General features: G+C 42.7%; 2 protein-coding genes across 2 annotated transcripts in view; both read right to left on the reverse strand.

Moving 5' to 3' along the window:
* Nucleotides 1-168: 168 nt before the first annotated feature.
* LOC123749299 (protein kibra-like) lies at nt 169-23,957 on the reverse strand. The gene is made up of 5 exons (XM_069335607.1): nt 23,778-23,957; nt 16,114-16,196; nt 10,139-10,222; nt 4,473-4,633; nt 169-1,076 (listed from the first exon to the last, which is right to left on the reverse strand). Exons 2-5 carry the CDS (start codon nt 16,162-16,164, stop codon nt 839-841), a joined length of 534 nt encoding a protein of 177 aa, XP_069191708.1. The 5' UTR covers nt 16,165-16,196; nt 23,778-23,957; the 3' UTR covers nt 169-838.
* A 1,331-nt stretch (nt 23,958-25,288) lies between these two features.
* Nucleotides 25,289-27,771, reverse strand: part of LOC138370968 (soluble scavenger receptor cysteine-rich domain-containing protein SSC5D-like) — an 8,750-nt gene continuing 6,267 nt past the window's right edge. Inside the window, exon 4 of the mRNA XM_069335608.1 lies at nt 25,289-26,526. Coding sequence (XP_069191709.1) covers nt 25,289-26,526 — 1,238 coding nt within the window. The remainder of the gene's footprint in view (nt 26,527-27,771) is intronic.

Raw genomic sequence — 27,771 nt, forward strand, 5'->3', positions numbered from 1 at the left:
ATTGACCCTTAAATTTGATTACATCTCCCCCTTAACTGCCGAGTTAAATTACGAGTTCTCATATAGCCTTCCTGTGAAGTGATTATATACATGCTTGATATGTATAAATGTATTCTAGCTCGTATGATAAGCGTCCTTTAGCAAATTTAGGATACAATATTGAACATCTGTTATACACGCATATATTTATTCATTCTCATTTATACATGTTCTTATACAAGTAACTATACTAAATTATTCAAAATAATGTATACAAGTGCATTCCACATACGGTATGCATAATATGGTACATCAATGTATAATGAAGCCAAATTGTATTAAAGTATTGTATGAAATGTGTAGCGAAGTTGTATAATGTATGTAATGTGTGACAGACTGTACAAACCTACTACAAATGTGGTGTAATGTATACAATGAGCAATACATTATATTTGAAATAATATTCATTGCACAATAAACAACATTCATTATGCTGCATACGATATGCACTACGCTGCATACATTATATAATATATAACATACATTATACAATATTCATTTATATATTTACCAGGAAAATACTCAAAATACACAAAATACAATAAATCATTATAATACGTAATATGCACTCCACATTGACAATATACATCAAAAATACATCATACAGTGTTTAAATACAACAACAACGATTAACGGCTAACAAATACATCAGGCTTACTCTATGTACTCATTAGAATACAAATACATTAACAATATGAATAAATTAACAGATAAATTAAAAAATTGAGAATAATTGAAAACTGTAAAAATAAATACAAAATTATTGAATAAAACAGAACTAATGGAACAAGTTTCTTTATTACACAGGAGTTGGTTTGGTATAGGTTTTACTGACAGGAAAAACTGGTGCAGTTTTGACGGTGGGCGTGGCTACAGGGGTGACGGTGGGCGTGGCTACAGGAGTGGTCGTGGGCGTCTCTATAGGAGTGGTCGTGGGCGTGGCATCAGGGGTAGAGGGTCGTGGCTTGGCCCCTGAAGGCTTCCTGCCAGGGACTGACTGAAGAAGCCGCCCAGATTCATCAAAGTAGACAATTAAACTGTTGATGAGAGAGAGAGAGAGAGAGAGAGAGAGAGAGAGAGAGAGAGAGGTAAATGGTTAAAATCATTAGCAGATTCATTGACTATACATATATTATATATTTCCATAAAATAATAAAACAAATAGAGATGGGTAGAAGAGAAGAGAAGAGAAGAACTCAAGTTTTTAGCGAGAACCAGCAAGGTGTTCCCTGTGTACCTTGTATTCTCTTCTCTGAGGCTACGGGTCCCCACAATTACACTAGTGGTGGTGTACATACACACACCACTAGTGCAATTGTGGGTACCCATAGCCTCATAGGGGGCCTGACGGCTGAGTGTACAGCACTCGAGATTCGTAGTCCTAAGGCTCCGGGTTCGATCCCCGGCGGAGGCGGAAACAAATGGGGCAGAGTTTCTTTCACCCCGATGCACCTGTTCACCTAGCAGTAAATAGGTACCTGGGAATTAGATAACTGCTACGGGCTGCTTCTGGTCGAGGACTGGGCCGAAAAATGTCCCGAAAAATCATCTCAAGATAACCTCAAGAAGATAACCATGTCTTAAAATAGATTAATTCACTAACCAGATCACTGACCACATGATTAATGTTTACCATCATGTCCTAGGCCCGTGTCGCGGGCCAATGGCCAGGCTCACATCCCCAGCTTAAGGGCCAGATTCACGAAGCAGTTACGCAAGTACTTACGAACCTGTACATCTTTCCTCAATCTTTGACGGCTTTTGGTTACATTTATTAAACAGTTTACAAGCATGAAAACTTGCCAATCAACTGTTGTTATTGTTATAAACAGCCTCCTGGTGCTTCGGAGCTCATGAACTATTTAATAATTGTAAACAAAGCCGCCAAAGATTGAGAAAAGATGTACAGGTTCGTAAGTGCTTGTGTAACAGCTTGTTGAATCTGGCCTCAGGGTACGAGTAGCCATTTCCTACTCCGAGTCCGTCGTTTGAAATTCCAATATGCATCAACAACGGCTTAGACTAAATTCGGTATTTGTCAATGGGGACTGACCCTGGAAACACAATCCGAAACTGTCTCTATTGTTGACCAGACCACACACTAGAAATTGAAGGGACGACGACGTTTCGGTCCGTCCTGGACCATTCTCAAGTCGATTTCAACATACTTCAGCCACGTTATTGTGACTCATTGCCTGTCTCTATTTTCCGCTTGTTACAACTTGTAATAAAGTTGTTACATCTTGGCTTAACGTGTTTATGACGTATTAGAACGTTGTTATAATTTGCTATATTGAATGTTATAACTGGTTAGGAGGTGTTAAAACTTGTTCGAACGTTGTACCAGCGTCGTAGTTTAGGTGTGTGTTTGGCGGGAACTTCGTCCGGAGGCTAACGACCCCCAACCCGTTCTCTCGAATGACATCGTTGTACCTAACTGGAAATAAAACAACCTAGAACTACCTCAACCTGTCGAGGCCACTACGAAGAAACCATCAACATTAAGCTCTTAAATGTTGTCTATAACATGACACGTCTTTATAGACAGATTCGTCGATTCCGTACACCCGACGGCCCTGTTCTTAATTGGGGCGTGTCAGCCAATTCCAGTTCACTGTCCTTTATTCTCGATAACCAATTACGATACCCAAAAAAAAAAAAAACGAAGATTTTTTTTTTTAGGAATTTGGAGCAAAAAGGGTGGTACGAATTGCCTGGTCATTTGTCTTTGAAACTAATGTACATAATTGTAGCATCAGCTCGATAACACTTCGTATATCCTCCTCCCCTCACCCTGGTGGCCAGGGGCCAGATTCACGAAGCAGTTACGCAAGTACTAACGAACCTGTACATCTTTCCTCAATCTTTGGCGGCTTTGGTTACATTTATTAAACAGTTTACAAGCATGAAAACTTGCCAATCAACTGTTGTTATTGTTATAAACAGCCTCCTGGTGCTTCGGAGCTCATTAACTGTTTAATAAATGTAAAGAAAGCCGCCCAAAATTGAGAAAAGATGTACAGGTTCGTAAGTGCTTGCGTAACAGCTTCGTGAATCTAGCCCCCCCCGGGGCTGTCTATCAGGGGGGGTGGGGGGATGGGGGGGTCATAACCAGAGCCTTAAACCTAACTTCAAGTAAGATCAAGATAACGTAACATCACATCAACCACCCTTAATGTAAGTTTAATACATACTACAGTAAGGAGAATACATATTAGTATATGTGAATAAAGTTATGCATCGCGGCGATATTCAATGACGAAGATCACATAGCAATCACAGCCATATTTTACTGTTGTTAAAAGTTTATCTAACAATTAGCCACAGCTTATCTTACAATTAATCACAGCTTATCTTACAATTAATCACAGCTTATCTTACAATTAATCACAGCTTATCTTACAATTAACCACAGCTTATCTTACAATTAACCACAGCTTATCTTACAATTAATCACAGCTTATCTTACAATTAACCACAGCTTATCTTACAATTAATCACAGCTTATCTTACAATTAATCACAGCTTATCTTACAATTAATCACGAAAGTGTGGTAAATCCACGTTAAAAAGTTATATAAAAGGGTTTCTGATATGCATAATTCCCCGATAATAATTTCTTTAATATAACTATGTGAGCTAAAAAGCTTATTGGGAAAGAACTGTAAATTTACCAATAGAGCCAGAGGATATATATATATATTACATATATTATGTGTGCACTGGTCATCTTTGTGCCAGCCCTATGGCAGTGTTATCTACTGGAACTGTTCACTGATATCTAAGATAACAGAGATAAGTAATAATACATATATAGATTAAGGCGCGTCTGGGATCCTCTCTGACGTAGGTTCGAACCCTCATCACGGCCCCTTGTGGATTTATTCAATATATAAACAAACAAAAAAACGCGAGGAGAACCTAATATATAGCGGTCTTAAGCACAAGCCAACACCGGACAATGCACGAACACATGGGCCATTGAATCCAATTGAACAAGTGTCCACAAGACGAGTCTGAACACACGACCTCTCTCTCCAGCCCGTCCTCCAAACAAAGATCCAAAAGTGATTCCATGCACCCGCCAAACCCCCTGTTTATGAATGAAAAGCGATTTACACACGACTCACAACTGCTGACGTTCGAACATATCCGGAACAAGTGCTTCACTGACGAATTTTGTTCGAATCACAATGCTATAAATGCTTCACCCACGTACTACAAATACAAATAATCGCCAACAGAACCTAAACACCTAACCTAACCTATCCTATGCCTATAAATGCACTATATGCTAATATATTATAATATTAATTTATACTTGAGAAAATTCCCGTTTTGAATGAACAGCATGTTAAAATTTACGAATGCGTCTGCGGGGTCGACCGCTGGATGTAATGGACTTGAGTCGAGGACGGGTTGCTCTCTCTCACCTGTCGTGTCGTCTGTTCATGTATTCCTCGTAGAACTTCTCCAGACGGACCGACTCCTTCTCCCTACGGATGTACTTGACCAGCACGACGAGGAGCGACGTGGCGAAGAACAGCAGGACGAAGACGATGTACACCACCGCCATGGCGTCCTCGTCCGGATCCTGACGAAGGGAAATGAAGGAATTATCAGTGGGGTTAAAGCGCCAAGACATTATAGCTTTATACAAGGACTATGCATTATACAATTATTATATTATATATATATTATACAAGGACTTTATAGCGTTTGGAAGGGGTCAGGATATGAGGATTTGGGATGGGACTGGGGATGGGGGGAAGGGAATGGTGCCCAATCACTTGTGGACGGTCGGGGATTGAACGCCGACCTGTATGAAGTGAGACCGTTGCTTTACCGTCCATCCCAAGTGGTTGGGCATCGTTCGTGACGGGAGGAGGTGGTGAGAAGGAGAGGTATAAGAGGTGGGAGGGAAAATAAAGAATGAGAAAGGGTAGTGAGAGAAGGGAAGGGAACTATCAAGAGAAAGGAAATACTAAAAAAGAGACAGAGAAAGGAGAATAGAGCCACAGGGAAGAGAGAGAGGGGAATAAGGGGCTGCAAAAGAAGGAGAGGTAGAGAACAAACAGAAGAAGTAGACAAGAATATGATATCGGGTTGGGAATCGTCTGGGAACCTCTTGGACGTAAGTTCGAACCCTTCATCACGGCCCTTGTGGATTTGTTCAATATGATATGGTTTTATTGCTTATTATAAAAATCAAATTGAATCTTTTATTTAACAGCCCAAGAACCAAGTTCCGGTAGGCCTATGCTGTGGTTTTCAAAATCCATATTAACAATCTATAGGCCTATGCCTCTATCCCAGCCCGTTTTCTTGATTTGACACTCCGTTAAAAACCCAACCTTCTAACCCAACCCAGAAACGTACGCACCCAAGCAACCCCCCCACCTAACCTACCTCACTCCGAGGCATAGAAAACGTAAGATACACGTGACGGTTCATAGTAGGTTGCATTTGTAACGTTTGTGACAATAATATACGAAACGAGAACAATTTGTTGTGAGGATGGGGTAGTGGGACAGGTCTATCCATCTGTATTCGTCCGTCTATCAGTCAACCTGTCCATGTACCTTGCCGTCTATCTGTCCCTGCTTTTATCTATCTATCCATTCATCTGTCTAGGAATCTGTCAGCCTTTTTCTATTCATTTATCCCGGCATTCGTCCGTCTATCCGTCTATCCGTCCGGTTAACCGTCCACCTGTCCGGTTAACCGTCCTTCTGTCCGTCTCTCTGTCCAGTTATCCGTCCATATCTCTATCCTGGGACTCAATTTCCGGGGTTGGAATCCCTTAAGCCTCGGGGCGCCGATACAAGACAATAACGCTATATTTCTTTTACACTTAAGGAAACTAAGGAGTTTTTGTCAACACAAATCTGTTTCTCTTCCTAAAACATAAATTAATGTTGATTATTGTTGTTTTTTAATCATTTTTGTTTGTATATTTGTTTATCACAAGTTAACACATTGCCAGCAACAGATAACACAAACTAACTACAATTTAACACCAAATAGCAAAAGTTAACAGCAGATAACACAACTTTGATTAATAAAACTTTTAGCTATATCCTATAGATTAAAAAAAGACAAAATTATAAATCACAAACTTAAGTTTCGACAGTAAAAAAAAAAAATATGTAGAAAAGTTTAAACTAAAAGCCTTAAATAGCAAAGTTTGAAATGACAAAGTTTACATAGCAAACTTTAAATCCCGGAAAGTTTAATTGCCCATGTTGGAACAAGGGGTAAAATCGAGTCTTAATTTGGTAGAGATTAAATCTGGCGGTTCGAATGACAAGAGTTTAAATTACAAAGTTTTAATCGCGAAATTTAAAATGTCATGTGTGTGTGTGTTCACCGGCTCACAGATGACGTTTGAAATTGCCGAGTTAAAATTGCCTAATTGCGCAACGGTAATCAAACGAAAACAATAATTGGGTGTTTGCAGTCCTGCCTTGTTTATTTGTCTGTTTGTTTGTGTTTGCCCGTTTCTTTCAATGTCCAATTGATTGTCTGCCGGCCTCTGTCTCTTGCTGTCCTCTTTCGTATCTCTCTGTCTCCGTTGAATACCGTTGGTTGGTTCGTCTGTTGATTTCCCATCTGTTTGTTGCTCACAACTTTCAGTACCAGGAAGCATTTACGCAAACACGAAAGCTGTACATCTTTTCTCAATCATGGCGGCTTTGTTTACAATTGTTCAACTGTTTACAAGTTTCGAAACTTCCTAACCCAAGATTAATTATTGCTATAAACAATCTGTTAGGGCTTCGGAGCTCATTAACTGCTTAATTAATGTAAACAGAGGGAAGATGTACAGGTTTCGCATGTGCTTGGATACATACTTGAACACAGGGCCCCTCCCTTTAATTAGCTGAATTCATCCGAGGGCCACCATCTCTCTAGTGCCCTCGAAAGGGACAGAAAGCCCGCGGCTTGTCGACAGTGCCTCCATTCGTCCCCGGGAACTTTTTGTTAGTGGATATTAAACTGCAGCAATTTCATAGTCTTTATGGCTTTGTCGGGTAGGCGGTTCCACGTGTTTATAATCCTGTGGGAATAACTGTATCTCGTTTTCTGTCCTACAGTGTGGCTTGTTGAGCTTTAAGCTGTTACAGTGGGGCTTTATGAGCTTGAACTGGTTACAGTGTAGAAGGTGAGCTTGAACTGGTTAAGCTTATTAAGCTTTACATTTGACCTTCTAAACAAGTGGTCTAGATTAACATCTCCAAATTTGTTCAGTATGTTGAAGGTTGCGGCGAGATGAGCCCTATCATGTCTGATTTGCAGCGTTGTGCATACTAATACGAGATACATAGTGATACCTGTGATACATACTGACACATAACACATACTGACATGTTATACATACTGAGTGAGTGTACTCGGAATCCCAATACATAAATTGCGCAGCACCAGAGAGAGAGAGAGAGAGAGAGAGAGAGAGAGAGAGAGAGAGAGAGAGAGAGAGAGAGAGAGAGAGAGAGAGAGAGAGAGAGATGGATGTTGATGTGAGTAGTGGTAGTGTTACTGGTAGTTGTGTCAGCGGCTGGTGATTGAGTGGTGGTAGTGCTAGTGGCTGAGCTGCGAGTTGTGGTGATTCTAGTGGTGGTACGAGTGGTTGTAGATGTGGTGATAGTGATGTGAAAATGGTGATTACCATCACTGCTACACACACACACAACTTCCCCCCCCCCCTCACAATATTCTACTATCGTTTGGAATCACGTGCATTCCAACACTACAGCCCCGGCAAGATGATCAACAAACCCCATGATGACTTCTACCCCCCCCCCCCGTTGATAACATCAATTAACCATCAACACTATCCCAAAATCATCACAGGTCCTAAGTCGCACCAATCTTATTATGATGAATTTCATGATTGTTTCTCTGGCAGCAAATAGGTACCTGGGAGTTAGACAGCTGCTACAGGCTGCTTTATGGGGGATGTGTAACAAAATGGAAGCCTGGTCGAGGACCGGGCCGCAGGGACGCTAAGCCCAGAAGTCAGACCAAGATAGCCCCCCCCCCTCCCTCTCTCTCTTTCTCCCGCTTTCCATCCTATTCGCATTGCGTGTTTGGACTCAATTTCCATAATTCCGCCACTTGGGTTGAAACACACCCAGGGTACGCCTGGCGACGTATGCTCAGGATGCCCAGGACGTGATGCCACAGCCAAATCCCCGAGTGGGAGCATGTGGAGCGTGCAAATATTGCTCACACTACGTATTGACTTGGAAAATTTTGTGGTAAGTATTGCCGGCGGCCTGTTTAGTCATGAAGCGTTGCAGTGTGCGGAAACGCTTGTGCTTGCTGTACTGTGTGTGTTGGAGGGGGGAAGGGGAGGGGGAGGATATCATTTGGAAAAACCGCGCCCTGCCTAGGATATCAGATCCATCTATTTGGTGATGTTTATCTGATGATAATCTTATTTGAAGATATGTTGATTCTAAAGGCGAGGGTGAGCAACCCTGGATGGTAGAGCGACGGGTCTCGCTTCATGCAGGTCGGCGTTCAATCCCCGTGCCGGCCACACAAGTGGTTGGGCACCATTCCTTTCCTCCGTCCCATCCCAAATCCTTAATAATGATTCTTTCCAAGTGCTATATAGTCGTAATGACTTGGCGCTTTGTCCTGAGTGTTCCCCTTCTCTTGACACTGGTGACCTTGGCAACCATCCACAACCTGTCAAGACTTGGCCAGCGGCGGTCAACTCTAATGACGCTCTCGTCAATTTTAGCGTGGTGTATAAATTATTTTGTTTGGCCTAAAGTGTAAATTAAAAGTCATCATATATTAGGCTTCTATGGCTAGATAGGCGTTGTTAGGTTACGTGTTTAGGGTTTCGCTGGCAATTATTTGTATTTGTAGTACGTGGGTGAAGCATTTACAGCGTTGTGGTTTGAACAAAAGTCGTCAGTGAAGCAATTGTTCCGGAAGTGTTCGAACGCCATCAGTTGTGAGTCGTGTGTAAACCATTTTCCATTCATAAACAGCTGGGGGTTGGCAGGTTGATGGAATCACTTTTGGGTCTTTGGAGGACGGGCTGCAGTTAAAAGTCTCACGACTCGTTCACGAGTGTGCTCGAACCACAACGCTGTAAATGCTTCAGCCACGTACTACAAATACAAATAATCGCCAACAGAACCTAGACACCTAACCTAACTTATGCCTATATACACACAATATGCTAATATATTATAATATTAATTTATATTTGAGAACATTTCTGTTTTGAATGAATAGCATGTTAATATTTATGAATGCGTGTCGACCGCTGGATGTAATGGACGTGAGTCGAGGACGGGTTGCGGATTGCAAATACAAATCATTGCCAGAACCTAAACAGAACCTAAACACCTAATCTAACCAACACCTAAGGCCTGGTCGACGACCAGGCCGCGGGGACGCTAAGCCCCGGAAGCACCTCAAGGTAACCTTAAGGTAACCTAAGTATGTGCAATACGCTAATATATAATAATATTAATTTATATTCGAGAAAATTCCAATTATGAATGAAAAGCATGTTTAAGTTAAAGTTTTGGGGCCGGCCGCTGGATGGAATGAACCTAGCCCGAGGTCGGGCTGCAGCATGGGGAAATCCAACCATCAAATAAACAAACCAGAGCCATTAACACTGTTTACCATGTCACTACTCATCTTACTGCTGTAGTGTTTACCTTTCATTGTCTGTCTTGAACATTCTATAAGAATATCTCGGTAATATAATAAAACATTATTATTTTGATTATAAAAGGCAGTCTTTTATTTGCATTATGAAGGATAACAATATTTAATTACATTTTCCCCAGTGGAAAATTTATTGCCGAGCTTGACACTGATGTGAGTGGACAGTCACCTGTCAAGATCAACTCCATCACTATACTGGACATTCACCTGTCAAGCTCAATTCCATCAATAGACTGAACAGTTACTTGTCAAGATCAACTCCATCAATAGATTGGACAGTCACCTGTCAAGATCAACTCCATCAATAGACTGGACAGTCACCTGTCAAGATCAACTCCATCAATAGACTGGACAGTCACCTGTCAAGATCAACACCATCAATAGACTGGACACTCACCTGTTCCTTGGAGCCCGTAGTGTTGCCAAACTTGGCGGACAGTCTTAACTCTCCCCGGAGGTCCAAGGTGTTGCTACAGCGGATCTGGCAACACTCACACATTAGAATATCTAAGACGAAACTTAAGTCAAATAACTCCTAGCTGGCAGAACAATTATTTAACATCAGAAATGTATACATTTGACGATGTTGTTCGAGTATAAATTTTGTGTATGGCAAGGTGAAGCTGATATCTTTCTTGCGTATGTGAATACGTATATCAAAAGGTCATTTTGTATATATATTTGTTAAATGAGAGTATGTTTGTGCAATTTCTTCTAGTTATACTTATATTGACATATTGCAAGTCAATTTCTCTCACTTCCCAAAAATCTAAACACTTAAAAAATTTTGACCCATAATTTTTTTCAGGTACTAAAGAGGAAACAAAACACAGGAGGAGTCAACAGAGACGTGTGACTCACCTTTAAGAACTCAGAAATGTATTCCTTAAAGTGTAGGTCTTCTTCAGGCTTATGGAGCCCTTCGTCAGCCAGGTGTTTGTCCTCGGTGGTGGTGGCCAAAACTGGTGGTGGTAGTGGTGGTGCTAGTGGTGGTGGTGGTAGTGGTGGTGGTGGTGCTAGTGGTGGTGCTAGTGGTAGTGGTGGTGGTGCTAGTGGTGGTGCTAGTGGTAGTGGTGGTGGTGCTAGTGGTGGTGCTAGTGGTGGTGCTAGTGGTAGTGGTGGTGGTGCTAGTGGTGGTGCTAGTGGTAGTGGTGGTGGTGCTAGTGGTGGTGCTAGTGGTGGTGCTAGTGGTGGTGGTGGTCCTGCTGTTTCTGCACGACTTCCTGATCTTCAGAAAAATCTACATATAGATATAATAGATAAGAAAAAGATACAATAATATAAGACTGACACTTTTTGTCGGGTAATGACATCTTATTTAACAACTCCTGGTGAGGTTATGTCTCAACAACCTGACTCCTCAGTGTCAACAACTTGACCCCTCAGTGTCAACAACTTGACCCCTCAGTGTCAACAACTTGACCCCTCAGTGTCAACAACTTGACCCCTCAGTGTCAACAACTTGACCCCTCAGTGTCAACAACTTGACCCCTCAGTGTCAACAACTTGACCCCTCAGTGTCAACAACTTGACCCCTCAGTGTCAACAACCTGACCCCTCAGTGTCAACAACTTGACCCCTCAGTGTCAACAACCTGACCCCTCAGTGTCAACAACTTAACCCCTCAACAGTGTCAACAACCTGACCCCTCAACAGTGTCAACAACCTGACCCCTCAACAGTGTCAACAACCTGACCCCTCAACAGTGTCAACAACCTGACCCTCAACAGTGTCAACAACCTGACCCCTCAACAGTGTCAACAACCTGACCCCTCAACAGTGTCAACAACCCTGACCCCTCAACAGTGTCAACAACCTGACCCCTCAACAGTGTCAACAACCCTGACCCCTCAACAGTGTCAACAACCTGACCCCTCAACAGTGTCAACAACCCTGACCCCTCAACAGTGTCAACAACCCTGACCCCTCAACAGTGTCAACAACCTGACCCCTCAACAGTGTCAACAACCCTGACCCCTCAACAGTGTCAACAACTTGACCCCTCAACAGTGTCAACAACCTGACCCTCAACAGTGTCAACAACCTGACCCTCAACAGTGTCAACAACCTGACCCTCAACAGTGTCAACAACCTGACCCTCAACAGTGTCAACAACCTGACCCTTAACAGTGTCAACAACCTGACCCTTAACAGTGTCAACAACCTGACCCTCAACAGTGTCAACAACCTGACCCCTCAACAGTGTCAACAACCTGACCCCTCAACAGTGTCAACAACCTGACCCTTAACAGTGTCAACAACCCTGACCCCTCAACAGTGTCAACAACCCTGACCCCTCAACAGTGTCAACAACCCTGACCCCTGAACAGTGTCAACAACTTGACCCCTCAACAGTGTCAACAACCTGACCCCTCAACAGTGTCAACAAAACTCATACCGAAAATAATTGACACCAAACACCAGTGACACCAAACAGGGAGAGGAGTAGAGGTGGAGATATGAGCTTGGGTAGGGAATGAAGCTGGGAGTGAAAGCCAAGATAGAAAGTGAGAGAAAAGATGCTGGAATAGAGAGAGAGAGAGAGAGAGAGAGAGAGAGAGAGAGAGAGAGAGAGAGAGAGAGAGAGAGAGAGAGAGAGAGAGAGAGAGAGAGAGAGGAGCTGCATGAGAGTCGGACGGAGGCTAGAAGATGGCCCCAGAGATGAGAGGAGTCTAGAAGAGGGCTGGGAGAAGTGAGAGAGAGAGAGAGGTGAGGAGAGGTGAGAGTGAAGAGGATTTGCAGTGAAGAATGTAGAGTGAGGGAACCCTCCCTCCACGACCGGTAACCTAGCCTAACCTAACCTAACCTAACCTAACCTAACCTAACCTCACACTCCCTCCACGACCGGTAATTGACTGAGGAAACCAGGGAAGAGAAAATGGGGTTGAGAGTGAGAGGGTGGGGGGGGGGGAGGATAGCCGAAAGGGGGGTGGAAGGATAGCTGAGAGGGGGGTGGTCCCCCCCCCATCCCCACCTTAAGCCAGCGTCTGATAACCATCTCCAAAATGGAACCCATAATAGTTGCCTATGAAGGTGAACAGAAGCATCTGGTGTAACAAAACGTGCTCAACCGTCTCTGTTCCGCCAGGCAATCCTCGGGTGGAAGCCGAAGACGTAGACCACCGCGCTACAGATCCCCCATAAACATTGATCAAGCGTTGGGAGCGTTGAAGATAATCTATAATCATTTAGACCAAATTAATTTTTTTTATTTACTGTTTATACATATGGAGGGTAGTGAAACTTAATTAATATATACTATCAATTACACGGCTCCTTTCTCGCTTTCTCGTGATAACAGCATTATCTTCTATCTATCTTTCTCCCTATCTTCTATCTTTTTCTCTATCTTCTATCTTTCGCATAGGTCTACCTTTCTTTATTGTCATCTGTAAATCAGGAAGTTAAGAGTCTGTTAGGACTCCTGTAACATATCATTACAGAGATGTACTGTATCCTGTATGATAAGTTTTCCTGAACCTCCACTGTATCCTCCAAGGATACAGTGAAAGTTCAGTTCTCTTCCTCCAAGGAAGAGAAAGGAATGCGGCGAGATGTTTCGCCCATTCCATGATTCATATCATGTTGACATGATAAAGGTCCAGGAGAGATCGAAACGTTGCCGCTTTCATCTCATTTCATGTGTGTTGAGGGGGAGGGGTTAGCTTTACCCAACTTTGCAAAGGGAATGGTCTGGGGTACGGAACAGACATAGGTTGATCGGGGTTGCCTGAATTCTAGATGGAACAGCATACCAATGTCACATTTACACCCCCCCCCCTTAACGGTTTCTGGCATAGCCCGTCGGTTAAATTGTTTGAAAACCAAAAAACCAGCCAAAAGGTTTTTACCTTATAGTAATATACAACATTTTTCTCTAATTCCAGGAAAATTTAAATTTCTACTATTCCTACTTTGGTCGTAAGAGAGGCCAAAGTAGGAGAAAGGGGAGAAGGATTGAGAAGGAAGTTGGAAGGGGTCAGGATAAGACTTTGGAATGGGACGTGGAGACGGAGGGAAAGAAATGGTGCCCAACCACTTGTGGACGGTCGGGAATTGAACGCCGACCTGCAAGAAGCGAGACTGTCGTTCTATACCGTCCAACCCAAGTTTTTTTGGTTACAGTTATTAAATTTATATGCAAATTTCAACCCGTTCTCGCAAATTTAATAAGTCAATATTGACTTATTAAATATGTGCATAGGTGACATACTTAACATAATAGATACCCTTAAAAAGATTCATAGAAAACACCGACCTTACCTAACCTACTTAGTATGTTAAGATAAGCATGCAAATTTAGTCGCTATGAGCCACGATGTGTTATTGGTAATTCATGTGCTAATTGTTTACTGCTCATGAGCTTAAACTGAATTTTAGTGTTAATCTTGAGGTTATCTTGAGATGATTTCGGGGCTTTAGTGTCCCCGCGGCCCGGTCCTCGACCAGGCCTCCACCCCCAGGAAGCAGCCCTATATAGCAGCACCCAGGTACCTATTTACTGCTAGGTAACAGGGGCATTCAGGCTGAAAGAAACATTGCCCATTTGTTTCTGCCTCGTGCGGGAATCGAACCCGCGCCACAGAATTACGAGTCCTGCGCGCTATCCACCAGGCTACGAGGCCCCTAAAGGTAGAAAGGTAGGTAGAAAGGCAGAAAATACCTTTCTACGTTAAGGTAGAAAAAATATACACTTACTATCAATTTTGTTGTTTACTAAATTACGTACACAGAACAATCATCGTTGAGGGCATTTACTTGGATAGAACATGATTACTAATTACGGTGTTTCATATTTAGTAAATTTAACAAAGTCGTTTGTGTACTCAAATTAAGACGTAAAGTTAATTGGCACTTGATCCTGAATTAGATATATTTCACTGGGGCATTGACCCGATACTGCAGGTTGCGTCTCAATGTTGACAAGCGCTTAACCTGAGGCAATGATTGACAAGCGCTCAACCTGAGCCAATGATTGACAACTGCTTAACTTAGCCAATGATTGACAAGCGCTTAACCTGAGCCATTGATTGACAAGCGCTTAACCTGAGGCAATGATTGACAAGCGCTTAACCTGAGACAATTGATTGACAAGCGCTTAACCTGAGGCAATGATTGACAAGCGCTTAACCTGAGGCAATGATTGACAAGCGCTTAACCTGAGCCAATGATTGACAACCGCTTAACCTGAGCCATTCGTTTATTTTACGACTGTTGCCGAATTGCAAACTCAAAACTAGCGAAAGACTCATATCTGGACCAGAGAGAATGTCTTTCTGTTTAAGGTTGGAGACCAGATTGCATGGGGCCAGAGCCTCGCATAACAATGCATTGTAATTTATGAAGCATGAAATGTGGGGGTTGATTGATTGATTGATGAAGATTAAGCCACCCGAAAGGTGGCACGGGCATGAATAGCCCGTAAGTGGTGGCCCCTTTGAGCCATCACCAGTATCAGATGATACTGGAGATCTGTGGAGGTGCAACTGCACCCTGCGTGACGGGAGATGTCTCCCGTGATGTGGGGGTTTGTTTGTCCTCAGTGCTATAAAACCTTAGCTGTTATCAACGTTGAATCATGTAAATGTCTACATTTTCTAGTTGCAAGTTTTGCAGCTTCGTCTGCAATCAACGTCGATAATGTTCCATCAATGTTACTCAAGCATGTCTTTGCCCACTTGGAAAGAGACCGGGAGACTGAATTCTACAAAGTGCCAGATTTGGGCCGCGTTCTTTTTAATTCAGCTACTCTGAACAAAACGTTCCAAGTAGCACGGGCTATGGTGAACCCGTCGTGGACTTACCTGGCACAGGAGATCTGCCTCAGGCCCGCGTGTAGCCAGTTGGATAACCGCTACTCTTCACTATTCTGACCATTGTGGGTAAATCAGTATACGACAACAGGGAACACCTGAATTGCCTAATCCAGTCATTAACAAATCCAATAAACTATTAGCGTGATCTAGGATAACATATCAAGAGTCGAACAGTAACTGGTTTTGCACATCACTCACGCTGCTATCACTCTAGCATGAGTATTAACTCATGCTAGAGTGATGCTAGAGCATGATATATATTAATACTTAAAGTCCCTTCAGCATTGCCACATCAATTGGCTTTCCTTCAAAAAAACAAAAAAACAAAATCACCACTGGCAATATTAGCCACTTATAAGTGTCTACAAGTGTCTACAAGTGCCTACAAGTGCCTACAAGTGTCTACAAGTGTCTACAAGTGCCTACAGATAAGTGCAGTTCCTTTTTCCTCCAAGTAGATGTGTCAAGAAAACTTGTTAGAACTTATACAATATGATGCAAGTACTTCATCAAGAGACTTAACAAGAGACATCAGGAACTTCATAAAAACACAAACCGGAGGTCCAGAGAAGATGATTAACTCCTCTGCTACAGACAGATACACCATTCTCTTGCTAATGACTCCTTCCAAGACACCACCTGTCATCAAGACAGGAATAAGATCACTGTCAGTACCGGGACGGAGTGAGAGACAGCGTAGGAGCAGAGAGACAGAAATGCTTTTAAACACAGACTTTTAAATAGGCAGACAAGAGTCGTTTATAGACAGTGAGACAGGCGTTTCAATTCACATGGAAATCACAATTGCGTGATGCATCAAATGAGCTACAACACTGACCATGTCGTAGCTCAGTCGATTAAGGCAGCGTCTGGGATGCTCTCGGACGCAGGTTCGAATCCTCGTCACGGCCCTTGTGGATTTGTTCAGGTGTTTCAACAGAATTACAAATAAATACACAGAAATAAGCGCATAAACAAAGATGCAAATACATGAACAAAGACAGGGATTTTAAACCCGATACAGAGACGCTTAAAGAGACAAGAGACGCTTAAAAAATTAGAGATTAAAAATTAAAGTTTTAACATCGATAGAAAAAAAAAAACAGATGTAAAAAACATCAGAATAAACAACACAATAGACAGCATGACCCAGAGAGAAGTGACAGACAAATTCTGACAAGGAAATAGACAGCGATACACTCAGAATAATATGACGGATTACAATATTATAATTAGGTAAATAAACATTGTGTTATGAGTACAAACACAACACACAAAACATAAACACATAAAACACACAAAAAACTAAAATTTCACTCACTAAAAATAAATCGACATAATTAAGTGTGAAATTAAAACACATATTTAAGGTAGTTTTTCCCCCACTACTAACGTTAATTAACTGGACGAAAATGATTTACAGACATTTCCAATTAATTAAATAACTAATAAAAGCCCATTTGCTTAAAACAGCAATTATCATAATTAACCTTATTGATAGTTAACATATGGTTATTTTCAACCCAAACGCTGTCATAATCATCATTTGAATTACTTATTTTTTTTTAAATATCTTCATATTACAATACATGAACAAGGTACATATGTAATGTTTACACTCTGGCAATGGCAAGGGAATATGCATGTGTTGTATTTATACTCAAAAAGCCACAATGAGGTGGGTATAAATATAGTGTTTGTACTCAGATAGAAAGTAGATATTTCCGTAAATTTTACTAGTTAAGAGGTGTAAAATTTTCGTAAACAAATTACCGAAAAAGATTTACGATCTTGAGGTTATCTTGAGATGATTTCGGAGCTTTAGTGTCCCCGCGGCCCGGTCCTCGACCAGGCCTCCACCCCCAGGAAGCAGCCCGTGACAGCTGACTAACACCCAGGTACCCATTTTACCGCTAGATAACAGGGGCATAGGATGAAAGAAACTCTGCCCATTGTTTCTCGCCGGCGCCCGGGATCGAACCCGGGACCACAGGATCACAAGTACAGCGTGCTGTCCGCTCGGCCGACCGGCTCCCTGGCTCACTTCGATTGTGGTAAACCCGGCAGTGCCCGGGTTTACCCCAAAACATTGCACCATTTCAGTGCTACGTGAAGTGCCATTTCAGATCATTCCCACAGAAGGGGAATGTGCCAAAAAAAATTTTTTGATTTTGCACATCAATATCTAAATTCTGTAATATTAGGAAAAGACGATGAAACTTTGGAATCTGCATATAATCTTTGACATTTTTGGGAAGTTGGACAAACATAATCCTTAGTCTTGTCTTACTTGAAGGTTCTTTTAAACAGGTAATCAACTCTTAATATCTTTCAAGAAGGCCATAGAGGTAATCAAGGAAGCACGCCATTGTTTATATCCTGCCTTGTTAATATGGTGTATGTGGGTGAGGAAGACAGAGAGAGAGAGAGAGAGAGAGAGAGAGAGAGAGAGAGAGAGAGAGAGAGAGAGAGAGAGAGAGAGAGAGAGAGAGAGAGAGACAGAGAGAGAGATGGATAAAAGAGAAGAATTGAGATAGTAATAGATGAAACAACTTGTTCATGATCAAACAGCTTTGGTCATGAGATTGATCAAAGCTGTTTATCCCAGAACTGTGTCACATGACTGTCACATGACCGCCTGGTGACAGGACCATCTGTCACAAAGACGAGTGAGCTGCAAGATGTTGATTCTTGTGAGAAAGCAACACTGTCCTCTGATCTAATGCGTCTCATTTCGCACAAATAAACCAATTACAAAACTATCAAAAAGCAGAAGGCTCACAAATATTCGCCTTTTCTGTGAACCGGGAGGTTAGGTTAGAGGGGTTCCTTGGGTATGTACGTTACTGGTTAGTTTAGCACCCTGTATTTTGTACGTTGTGACAGAGAAAGTGAGGAAGGGTTCTTGTGAACAATGATGGCAAGGTACACTATGTGTTAAGGCAATGTACAATGTACCAGTGTACCAACGTACTGGTGCAATGTACTCTTATCTGTGCTTCACAAGGGATGAGCTCTATCTCTTGGGTCCCGCCTCCCTGCGAGTCTGCCTCCAATCCTTAATTTCTAGTTCATTAAGGTACTTTTATATAACACTAAAAAAAAAAGAGTTTTCTATAACATACCTGTAACTCCTTCGGGCAATTAAAAGTCCACCAGTGTCTCCCTTGTTCCTCTTCCTCCCATTTAAAAACGTAAATTTTTTGCACGTCGTGTATATCAAAATACTACAACAGTATTTTGAATGTCGTGCTCATGTTTACTCTGATTTGTCATTTGAATGCGGAGGCGTGGAAGAGTTGAGACGTCACTGCACGAGGGATTATCTCCTCTGCAACAATCATTTACCACAATCATTGACACAAAAACTATTACGGTGAATGGTTTCCGTCGTTCAACAATCAGAATTTTGGCGTCTCGGTTAACGTATCGAAAAATTTATCTGTTGTTCTTCACCGTGTTGTCACAAAGAAAATTATATCACAGTCCTCCCTCTCCCTCTCCCTCCTGGGCCTCTCAGAGCCTCGCGAACAAACACATCTTTATGAAACATCACCTAAAAGGGGCATTCAGTAAATTTTCCGCACGACCCGTTTTCTATGACGTGTCCCTTGTTGACAGTCCGGTGTCTTGGGGACAACTGAGTTAAGCTTCAGGTTGTGAGGTTTCCTGGGGGGGGGGGGGTTGGAGTGGTTATTGGTGTGGATGGGGGGGGGGGTTGGTGGTAGGGGGGGTTATGGAGGATGGGCTAGGGGAAGGGGATGAGGGGGGAGGGAGGTTAGGGGTAAAGGGGGAGGAGGAGGAGGAAGTTGGCGATCTTGGCGTGTAGGTTGTTGACTTTGCTGAGTATATGCGGTCCGCTCCCGGCCATCGTTTACCGTGAGCGTCGCACAAACTCGTCAGTAGTTAGGGGTCGTGGGGGGCTTGTGGGTGGTCGCCCCCGAGGCATGAATTCCTTCGTGTTGACTCCAAGCCCTGTACACGACACGAACGTGTCCCAGCGTGAGCACACGCATGCGTGCACTCACACGCATATACATCACACACTTACACAGCTTTGGCTTGACCAAAGAGCCAAAACTCAACCCCCGCAAACACAACTAGGTGAATACACACACAGACACACAGACACACAGATACAAACACAGTGGCGTGACGGCTCAGTGCACAATGCTCGGGATTCGTAGTCCTAGGGTCCAGGGATCGATCGCGGCGGAGGCGGAAACAAATGGGCAGAGTTTCTTTTACCCTGATGGCCTGTTCACCTACCTGTAAATAGGTCCCTGGGAGTTAGACAGCTGCTACGGGCTTCTTTCTGATGTGTGTGTGTGTGTGTGTGTAAAAAAACAAACCAAAAAACAGTTGACTGATTGACAGTTGAGAGGCGTTCCCAAAGAACCAGAGCTCAACCCCCCCACAAGCACAACCAGGTAAATACAACTAGGTGAATATATACGCTCATACATCAAAAGTCAAAACATCATTCAGGAACCTAAATAAGGAGACCTTAGGAACGCTGTACACCACCTACGTGAGACCAGATATAAATCATGCCGCCCCATACTGGAGCCCCTTTAACAAAACACATAAGGAAACTCGAAAATGTTCAGAAATTTGTGACGAGGCTCGTCCCAGAATTGTGAGGGGTGGGTATGAAGAGAGACTGAAGGAATTACACCTAATAACGCTTGAAAAAGAGTAGAGGGACGGGGGAGACATGATAGAGACGTATAAAATACATAGGGAGCTTGACCGAGTGGAAAAAGAAGGGCACAGTTAGAGAGCTTTCCTTTAGCATAAAAGTGGTGGGTAAAACTGAATGAACTAAAGGAACATAATCATTATGCATAAACACCTGCTTTTATGCACACTCAAACACCTGCAGAATAAATCTCATAATGTAACTAAACATCACTTACTCTGAACATGTTGCGACGAATTATCATGAAATTAAAATATTTCAATATTGTTCAGCTTGGAACTGTTCCCGGTATACCAAATACCACACATCCGTTGCCTTAAATTTCACAAGGCTCAAGAGTGCACACAACTTTACAGATAAACTTCCGAAAACTAGTTTAACTAAACCTTTTATCCACAACTACAACATCCAATAAACTCACCATTAAATGAGGAAAAAATACAAGAGAAATCTATTTTATTTGAAAAAAATCGTTCACCAAAACATATATTGTTTGTTCTGTATAGACATGATCTGTGTCGATCCACATTGAAGAAAATTAAAGGAATACAATACACATGTATTTAGGTTTCCTAGAGAATCAAGTGATTACATTAGCATAGGCAAGTAATTAGTTCCTTTACATGACAAACGACAGACACGACTTCCAAAGGAAATAGTAAATTGTTATATCTGCTGTACGAACCAAAAGACTTCCCACACTAAGTACAGGCCCTGGGTGTATTGTTCAGTGTTCACAGTGGGCACAGGCTCTGGGTGTACTGTCCATTGTTAACAGTGGGCACAGGCCATGGGTGTATTGTCCAGTGTTCACAGTGGGCACAGGCCCTGGGTGTATTGTCCAGTGTTAACAGTGGGCTCAGGCCATGGGTGTATTGTCCAGTGTTAACAGTGAACTCAGGCCATGGGTGTATTGTTCAGTGTTAACAGTGGGCACAGGCTCTGGGTGTATTGTCCATTGTTAACAGTGGGCACAGGCTCTGGGTGTATTGTCCAGTGTTAACAGTGGGCACAGGCCATGGGTGTATTGTTCAGTGTTAACAGTGGGCTCAGGCCATGGGTGTATTGTTCAGTGTTAACAGTGGGCACAGGCTCTGGGTGTATTGTCCAGTGTTCACAGTGGGCTCAGGCCATGGGTGTATTGTCCAGTGTTCACAGTGGGCTCAGGCCCTGGGTGTATTGTTCAGTGTTAACAGTGGGCACAGGCTCTGGGTGTATTGTCCAATGTTCACAGTGGGCACAGGCCATGGGTGTATTGTCCAATGTTCACAGTGGGCACAGGCTCTGGGTGTATTGTCCAATGTTCACAGTGGGCACAGGCCCTGGGTGTATTGTTCAGTGTTCACACTAGGCTCAGAGCGAGGGTGTATTTCCCCAAATTCACACACCAATTATATCTATATTTATACGCCCCGCATGTAAGCGTGCAAACTGTATGGTATTTACTAGACATAAATGTACTGGGAATATGCTCTTTCTTCTCGAGGTATTGGATCAGCCAAGCTGTGATGGCTGTGTGGCTCTACGAGATAAAAAAAAAAAAGACTCATAGACCACTCACCAAGACTAGATTTTTTGTTTATAAATAAACAAAATAAAAGTATATTTTATATAAATCAACATAGAGATATGTATACTTTTCACACACAACCCAAACACACACACACATACTGTACGCTTGTATCACTGATAATCGGCTGATAATTGTGAACTGGTTGTAAATCACGCACAAGAAAATGCATAAGAGTTGAAAAAGTTGAAAATTATTTCAAAGTCTCGTTGCATAATGTTGCGTTGCAGTGCATGTAACCCAGCTACTTAAAGTAATAGCACTATCTGCAGTTCCTTGATTAAACGTACAAGTCACTACGGGCTCACCATAGCCCGTGCTACTTGGAACTTTTTGTTCCCAGGTAGCGAATCTTTAACAACAATAACATTGAACGTACACAAATGGACAGTTATAGCCAATAGTGTTTACTTGTGTAATAATAATTTTGTCGAGGGCACAAGAATACTATGCCCAGTATAGCATATATTTACTAATATATATATATATATATATATATATATATATATATATATATATATATATATATATATATATATATATATATATATATGGTCGAAGATGCACGAACTATAGGCCTATAATGGCTTATTTACTCCTTGGACAGGTTAGGTTCAGCTTAAAACTGTAATAATACCAAAAAGTGATAAGAAAAATATCGCGATCTAACAGTCCATTTTTGTACGTTTGAGGAAATAGTTGCTATACGTACTATGTAGGACAAGTTGGTGTGCTGGGGCTCCAAATCCTGAACGGTCTCCAGATGTGCCATTACGTAACAAATAACGACGGTTTGGCCTAACCGGAAAGTTGCGACTTACCTAATCTATAGAGGCCGACCCTTAAAAAAAAGGTAATATTACTTCAACTTTTTACAAATACGTGTCTGTTTTAAGGGATTTGGTCGATTCCGTTAAAAAATGCGACGTGTTAGTTGTTCTAACGATAGGGGAGACAATCACTGGCAGCTCCTCGTCCACCAATCACCTGGGAGAAAATCACTGGCAGCCCCTCGTCCACCAATCACCTAGGAGATAATCTCTGGCAGCCCCTCGTCCACCAATCACCTGGGAGACAATCTCTGGCAACCCCTCGTCCACCAATCCCCTAGGAGACAATCACTGGCAGCTCCTCGTCCACCAATCACCTGGGAGACAATCACTGGCAGCCCCTCGTCCACCAATCACCTAGGAGATAATCTCTGGCAGCCCCTCATCCACCTGCCTTATCCATATCCATCAACAGGTTTGATGTAACGACTGTACTACTCTAAGCCAAACGGTGTGTGTGGACAGCGTTAAGTACATTACCCTTTAAAACTCATCATACAAACGTTATAAATGCAACCTATTAAGCACAAAAGTATCGATTTCCAATGATTCACGTTTCCTCCGCATCGGAGTCGATACGTTAGGGGGGTTGTTTGGGTTTGTACGTCTCTAACTACGCTATAAGGTTATAGAAAGTTTTTTGATTTGAATTCATATATTCATATTAAAAAGGAAAATAAAATTAAGTCCCAAGCATGTACACTGCTAGTCACTAGTCCTGGTAGCCTACATAACACGCATGTATACTGCTAGTCACTAGTCCTGGTAGCCTACACAACACGCATGTATACTGCTAGTCACTAGTCCTGGTAGCCTACACAACACGCATGTATACTGCTAGCTACCACTCCTAGTAGCCTACACTAGTGTTTCGGAACAGGTAATCCTAACCTACTTGAGTAACGACTCAACTGTACAAAGTAAAGTGCTTCAGAACACTAACTACCTCTCCGTCAGCTCGTTTTTTTCTTTGATCTATTTGGCCAGAAAATTAGGCTTCTGAGAAACTACCATCTTAAAGACCCACTGAAGAAATTGACGTAAAACTATCCTTTATAATTGCTTTATGACCCCCAGAGTTTTACATCACAAGTATTAAAAGAAAGTCTGCTTGTTACCTTAACTGCAGTAATGACGTTTAATGGTCAACACGGCGCTTGGAGGGAGAAGCCGTGTGGGCTGTTTCTTCACTTCCCGAGTGCTTCCTGAGGCTGAACCCGTATCAACACAGCTCGCACTCCCTCGGGCCATGCTTGGCCAAGCTGTGGCCGAGCCAAACGGTTCATACCTCACTCTGTGCTCGTCTGAGCTTCGCCCGACCTCCAACGACTCATTCTGAGGTCGTTTGAGCTGCTCTCCACTCTCAAAGAAACTTTCAACAACACTAATGTATTATTTAATAACAACAACTATTTGCTCGAAAATAAATTAATATTAATAATATTTTAAATCTGTGTATAACGAAACGTTTGGCTGCATTGGGATGTATTTGGCCTTTGTAGTCCCTTGAGTGAAGCATTTAGAGAAATGTAATTCATAGACAGGGAGGTCAACGAACATTGTTCAAGAAAAGTTCGATCGATATCAGTTGTGAATGTAAAATTATTTTAGTCCATGAACAGACTAGACGAGTTGGTGGCCTTAAAGAGCATCTGCCAGATGTTTGAGGACGGTCTGTTGAAAATTAAAACACAACAAGCTAATAGTAGTGGTGATTAATCCCGTTTTTCAGACTGGATTTCGGAACGTGTTTCAACACAAGTCTCGCCACGAGGTTCGTGTCTTCAGTTTATTATGAATATTTTGTAAAATATTTTGTAAAATATTTTGTAAAAATTAAAAATTCTGATGCCCAACCTCCTTGATTATGAGCAAAAAAGCTCTCTAAATAGGGCTCAATACTTTGGAGCTTTTATTAAAGCGCTTAATTGGCTCTACCTGTGTTCGAATCTCTGCTCACTTAACGCTTCACTCACGCGTTCCAATTTTAATCATTGCCAACAGAACCAAAACACATAATGTAAGCATAACTTTGCACAAACTTATATTAGTCATTAATATTAATCTATAAGTGAGAATATGTCGTTTTATCGTTAAATAATTCGTTATTAAGAAATGCGTGCTGGGACTGGTCGCATCTTGGACCAGCATAACACGAGGATGATGGATTGTAACTCAGACGAACACATCCTGAGCATGTATTGTAAGGTAGTGGTTTGTGTAGTCTATTAACTAATTTATGTAGTCTATTAACTAATTTATGTAGTCTATTAACTAATTTATGTAGTCTATTAAATAGACCACATGGTGCCTGCTAACGGTGAAGTTTATTTTCTTAAACTAGTCTCTCTCTCTCTCTCTCTCTCTCTCTCTCTCTCATACTGTTGATTACAAATCATTATGTATGGCTGTGTAGTTTCTAACTTCCTTCCTGTCACATTAATAAGTATCACGAGAGTACAGATTCTCCTGATTTAGTACATATTTACACACATTAGATGTTTTGCAACTTGAGAATTAATTGCAAATAACCGTAGAAGAGAGCTGCAAACACCAGCCAATCATCATTCCTTCTGCTTCGTTGCAAAAAAACGTATTTTCTCAAAGTTAGGATTAATAAACAACCAGACTACCGAAAAGTTGGATAAAGTTTTATTGAAGCACTTTGAGGTGAACTACATTGTATTATAGGTGGTTCTAGGTGAGGGGTTGTGTGGGAATGGTTAGGTTCCAGTGGTTCTTGCGCTGGGGACTGGGAGAAATGGGGATTTGGATGAACCGGTTGCGGCTGGGAGGCCACAGAACGCACTGCTGGTCGAACCTGAGCTGTTACCAAAGGGGAGAGAGTACCTGTGTAAGGGGCTGGACCTGTGTAAGGCGGTGTAGTCGTGTGAGGGAGTGAAACGGTATGTTGATGTGTACTGGGGTGAGGATGTGTGGCAGTGTGTGGTAGTGTGGCTGTGTGTGGTGGTGTGGCTGTGTGAGAGAGTGTGGTTGTGTGTGGTGGTGTGGCTGTGTGTGTTAGTGTGTCTGTGTGTGGTGGTGTGGGTGCTGCTGCTGCTAGTGGCTGTATAACTTTGTGTGGGAGAGTGGGAGTGTGATGCAGGTTACGTGGGAGGGTTGTAGTGTGTAGTGTGCACGGAGTGTGTGGGGGCGTGCCGGTGTGGGACACGGGGGAAGACCGACCAGGGCAGTCACCACGGAGTGACGCCGTGCTGTACTTCCGTGTCAAGATGGAGGGATGTAACTGAGTATGAGGCAGGTCTTCAGGGAGAGGCTGGGAGGAGGCTAGATCAGGGTGAGACGCCGTGTGAGCTTGTGACGTGAGTGTGATCTGCGGCACCGTGTGAGGGATAGTGTGAACCTGGGGATGAAGATGCTGCAGCATCACGGCATCATAAGGCTGAGGTGAGACGCGCTGCTGGGATGAAGGACGCAGATGGGATGCTGAGAATGACTGGAGATGAACGCGAGATGCAGACTGAGCTTCACCCTGAGCCTCACCCTGGGCCACCAGGTGCAGTTCAGCTTGAGACTCCGCCTGCTGCAAGGCCTCACACTGCAGCGATAAAGGCGAGGGAGAGTCTCGGAGTCTGAAGGCTTCGCTCCTCAAGCTTAGCCTCGACAGCCTGGAGGGCGACTGGATCTCCACTCTCGGGGTGGTGATGTCGTCGGCCTCCACCTCTAACACGTGGACTGGACCCCCGCGGCACGAGGAGCTTCGGGGCCGCATGCCCCTGGGGGAGGGGCCCCCAGGGGCGCTTCGGGTGGAGGATTTTCGGAAAAGTGGAGACGAGCGCTTGGACGACCGCCCGGAAGTTACCTGTGTCACAACCACGGGTCCTGGGGAGAACGTTGTCAACAGCTCTGAAAGATAATTCAGAGACAGTTAGTGTATTTTGCAGCTGTAAGCTCCATGGTGTGTGTGTGTATGTCAGAGAGAGAGAGAGAGAGAGAGAGAGAGAGAGAGAGAGAGAGAGAGAGAGAGAGAGAGAGAGAGAGAGAGAGAGAGAGAGAGAGAGAGAGAGAGAGAGAAAGAGAGAGGAAAGAGACAGAGAGAGAGAAGAAACATAAGAGAGAGAAGAAACATAAGAGAGAGAAGAAACATAAGAGAGAGAAGAAACATAAGAGAGAGAAGAAACAGAAGAGAGAGAAGAAACAGAAGAGAGAGAAGACACAGAAGAGAGATATGAAGAGAAGAGAGAAATGGAGATAGAGACAGAGAAAAAGAGTACCGTTAAACGTTTCTTCCAGGAGAAGATGTGCATAAGGTATTAAGACGCAAACACTCTAAGTAAACAGTGTCTCCCCCGCCCCCTTTGTGTGTAAATTATTAAAAAACTGAACTAATTAATGAAGTGATTTTTTCATTCTTCATAATCTTTATGCAATCTCCTATCGTCTTCCAAACCTGTCATGATTGACGTGTTCCCAGATATGGGTTGATCGTCTCATCAAACCTATGATGATCACACTACTCATCATCTGTCAGGTGTTGCAAACCCCAAACATAAATGACATTGAGCAATATATATATGATCGAGGAATATAATCAAATCTAGAAACTCATCATCACACTTCACAATCCAGGAACTCGTCACCACAATCCACGAACACATCATCACAATTCACAATCCGCGTCCATCCGGCCAATAATCACCTTTACAACAATTCTTAATTTCACTCCCTACAAACTGACCAATAAGCAATTAATCCTGAACTTAGTCTAAGACCTAAGCAAACTCTTAAGACAATACTGTGACATCCTACACCTATACACATCTGGCTCCTCTTTGCACATCATATGACTTGCAGGTGTGTATACCTAATCTCAGGCAAATCGACTCTTAAGTATAAAATAGAGTTCCAAGTTTGCCAGCTCTATACCTAGTATGCTAATGCCTCTATGATTCGGACCTGAATTACAGAAAGACTGTCAGCTAAGGACTTACTTCAGAAATAAGAATTAACAGGACCGTGTATAGGGCTGATCGCTATTCAGGATTTATCACAGGAAGGCTGACTGGTACAGGACTCACCACATGAAGGCTGACTGGTACAGGACTCACCACATGAAGGCTGACTGGTACAGGACTCACCACTGGAAGGCTG

This window comes from Procambarus clarkii, chromosome 34 (assembly GCF_040958095.1).
Source record: "Procambarus clarkii isolate CNS0578487 chromosome 34, FALCON_Pclarkii_2.0, whole genome shotgun sequence".
Taxonomy (NCBI): Eukaryota; Metazoa; Arthropoda; class Malacostraca; order Decapoda; family Cambaridae; genus Procambarus; species Procambarus clarkii.

Bases quoted from the DNA above. Each gene is read 5' to 3' on its own strand.
- LOC123749299 (XM_069335607.1), bottom strand. From the start codon at position 16,164: ATGGTGTATCTGTCTGTAGCAGAGGAGTTAATCATCTTCTCTGGACCT. The intron at 10,223-16,113 runs GTTTGTGTTTTT...GAGTGTTGCCAG, and splicing joins TCATCTTCTCTGGACCTCCG to ATCCGCTGTAGCAACACCTT. The intron at 1,077-4,472 runs GTGAGAGAGAGC...TCTCATCAACAG, and splicing joins ATGAACAGACGACACGACAG to TTTAATTGTCTACTTTGATG.